Below are 3285 nucleotides of genomic sequence, written 5' to 3' on the forward strand. Positions count from 1 at the left end.
ACCGGACCACTACTCACCAGGGCCTGGAACCTGGGCTTTAGTGGATGCCTCTCACGAGCCACACCAGCCTCAATCTGGCCCACAGGCAGAGTGGAGGAGGGCAGGGAGAGACCAGCTTAATAGCCAAAGCCAAAGCACATGGTAGGGTGGGGTGGGGGCAGCAGGGGGGGCTCAGGCTCCTTAACATGAGCCTGTGAACAGTCCTGCCCAACCCAGGGCAAGGTCTGCAGAGCCAGAGCTGAGCCTTTTCATTTTCCAACTTGGAAAACCAAAGCCCAGTGTCCAGGTCACCCAGCTACCAGCGAGGGGTGGGGTGGGGATGTGTATGAAAATCCCCATCTTCCAAATGGAAACCAGACTCAGAGCTGAAGGGAACTGTGTGGGGACCTGATAGCTGGGGTGAGCCCCATAGGCCTTACTCCACGCCTGCCACCTCCCAGACATAGGCACCCAAACTGGCAAGAGACCACAAAATCTGTGAGTGAGAAGCACCAGGTTTATTATTAAAATCTTTCCCTTAAAAAAAAAAGTACACAGATAGGAAATTTTGATGGCATACAAAATAGCATTTCTGTTGTATAAATGTGAGTTAATGTGAGTCCTAAAAATAATTGTAAACCTAGGCGATTACATCTTTGGTACCGTATTGAGAACCCACTCCCTCTCCTCAGCCGGGCTCCGGGGGCCCCAGGGCAGGGAGGGGGTGCCCAGGGGGGGCCGACCTTCCCTCCTCGCCTTCCTGGCACTCCCCCAGCCAGTGGTCTTGGCCAGAGCCCTCACTCTCCGTGCACTTCAGTGCCCACTGGGCTGGGGTGTGGCTGGCAGTGAGGTGAGTGGGCCGTGGCAGTGACAAAGCCCTACCCCAGCGGCACTGCCTCAGGAACGGGGCAGCTGGCAGGTGAGAAGGCAATCCTCAGAGCACCCACCTCTGGCACCCCTTTCTCAGGTTCCCCATCCAAGGCTTCTCGTCATTTCCAGGGCCCCCCAGGGGCCCTCACTGTCCGTTATGACTTCGGCATGGATCTCGAAAGCAGGTGCTGGAGTGCGGGGCTGCATCAGGTGGTCGGATTTGTTCTTTCTGCCTCTTTGGCCCAGGATAACTCCAGAGGTCATTGTGGGTGCTGAAAGGGCTCCTGTGATCTTATGTCCCTGGGGAAGCTACTAGGGGCTTTTCAGGACACTGGCTGTCACTCTGAGTCAAGGCCCAGGCAGCTGGCCTTTGGGGACTTACAGGGGGCTTGGGGAAGGGTCACCGTTCCTGAATGCCTAGAGTGCGATATGTGGTCTGGAACCTCCATCCAGCTGAACCCCAGGATGGAGGTTTGGGGTATTTGGCTTTGCTTCATCTGGGCAAGTGTGTAACCCCTGGTATATTCTAGCATGTTAATGCTGGCAAGCACCAGAAGTCAGTGAGTCCAACCTGCTCATATTTCAACAGGGAAAACAGGCCCAGAGAGGGCAAGGAATTCCTGCAAGCTCTCTATGTGCAGAGGGTTCAATGCACAGAAGGTCCACATACCGGTCCACACATGTGGACACTTCATGCAGGCACGTCAACACACTCATCACAGGCATGGGCCCGTCTGGCCCTGGAGGCTCAGGTGGGTGGAGTAAGACGGCAGTGATGAGGATAAAGGCCCCAGGACACATGGGATGAGGAAGACATGGACGTGGGCACTTTCTATGGGGAGGTGTGCCCCTCGTGCCTGGGGTAGGGACTACAGGCCAGGATGTCCTGGACTTGGCTTAGCCCCCAGCATTAAGTAAGCATGGACGGCCCCAGACCAGCTCGGGCCTGGGAAAGCGAAGACTGGCGTGACGGGGAGGCGGCTTCTGGATGCGGCAACACTGTCCAAGGCCAGGCCCCAGCTCAGCCAGGAGCCAGGGATGCCAGCGTCCCTCCCCTTCCCCTTGGGCAGATAAAAGTGGGAGGAGAGAGCTGCAGCTCCTTGAGGGGTAACTGGCTGAATAAAACAAAGTTCACTTATCACCTCATGAGCCTTGAGAATCTCCCCGGGGATTCCAACCTCCCCATCTGTCAGCCAGGGAGAGCATCCCAGAATGTGAGGCACCAAGCCCAACTTTCCCACCTTACAGATGGAGAAACGGAGTCCTTTGGGAGAACCCCAGCTCAGAGTCCCATGGCCTCCCTGGAGGCAGAGAGCTTGTCGCGGCCCCTGCAGTTTTTCTGCCTCTTAAACCAGCCCCAGGGGTTGGGGTGCAACCTGCCAGGAGCCAAAGCTTTCCAGAAGGGGACGGCTGATGGGAACAGCCTGGCTGATGGGAAGCCAGGCCAGGCCAGGAGGTGCAGGGTGCTGAGCGGTCAAGGGGGAGCTTCGGTTCAGGCAGGGCAGGGTGGGGGCCAGCCCCCTACAGGAAGCTGTCCTCCACCTCAGCCCGAGGCCCGGGAGAGCTCGAATCCGGCGGCCACTCCGGCTCCGGCTCCGGCTCCGGCTCCACCTGGGGCTCCGGCTGGGATTCTGGCTCTGGTTCCTCTTGGGGGTCCAGGGGGCTATCACAGGAGATGGTAGAGGAGGTGTTGACTTCATTCAGGGTGGAGCTAGAGGGAGAAGGTAAGTGCATGAGAGGCTAGGAGGGAACCACGGTAAAATCACAGCATTTATCAAGAGCTTTCTATGTATCCAGCCTTGTTCCATGCACCTTACACACCTCAGCTCACTTAATCTTTGTAAAGACTATGCAAGGCAAGCACAGTGAGAAAGTGCAGCTCAGAGAGGTTATGTCATTATCCTGCACCACACAGCAGCTAAGTATAGGAGCTGGGACTTCACAGCAGATCCAGTGGCTCCAAAACTTATTCTTCACTCATCAGTGTCTCCCTCTCCTGCACTCCTGAAGGTATACACTATCTCATTCAATCCTCACAATAACCTCCAAACTGTATGTCATTGTTTTTATTTTACAGATGAGGAAACTGAGGTCGAGATACAGGAAACAACTTGTCTGAGGGCACAAAACACAGCCAGCATTCACACCCCAAGCTATTTGAACCCTGAGGTTAACTCCTCTGCACACAGTCTACATGGAGCCTTGGAATATTAGCTGCATAAACAGAGTGAGGAGGGCCTTTGGGGGTGGGGGGGGCCTTCTAAGTCCTGTGTGTGCTCCTAGAGAGACAGTGCCTGGCGGGTCTCACAGCAGAGCTGGAGTTGGAACCCAGATGGGGCTCCTGCCACTTTACCATGGGGTGGGTCTTGTTTTTGGGGGGTGGGTTTGGCCTCATGGGGAGTCTTTCTCTCCAGTTAAGGGGGACTCTTGTCTGAA

The 3285-nt window shown here is 56.0% G+C and overlaps 1 protein-coding gene across 5 annotated transcripts in view; it reads right to left on the bottom strand.

Moving 5' to 3' along the window:
* Positions 1-476: 476 nt before the first annotated feature.
* PDGFRB (platelet derived growth factor receptor beta) overlaps positions 477-3285 on the bottom strand; it is a 36925-nt gene continuing 34116 nt past the window's right edge. For all 5 annotated transcript variants that reach the window (XM_019630078.1, XM_019630077.1, XM_019630076.1 and 2 more), the window contains one exon: positions 477-2560. In XM_019630078.1, coding sequence (XP_019485623.1) covers positions 2371-2560 — 190 coding nt within the window. In that variant the 3' untranslated portion in view covers positions 477-2370. The remainder of the gene's footprint in view (positions 2561-3285) is intronic.

The sequence above is a fragment of the Hipposideros armiger genome, unplaced genomic scaffold, assembly GCF_001890085.2.
Source record: "Hipposideros armiger isolate ML-2016 unplaced genomic scaffold, ASM189008v1 scaffold_888, whole genome shotgun sequence".
Classification (NCBI taxonomy): Eukaryota; Metazoa; Chordata; class Mammalia; order Chiroptera; family Hipposideridae; genus Hipposideros; species Hipposideros armiger.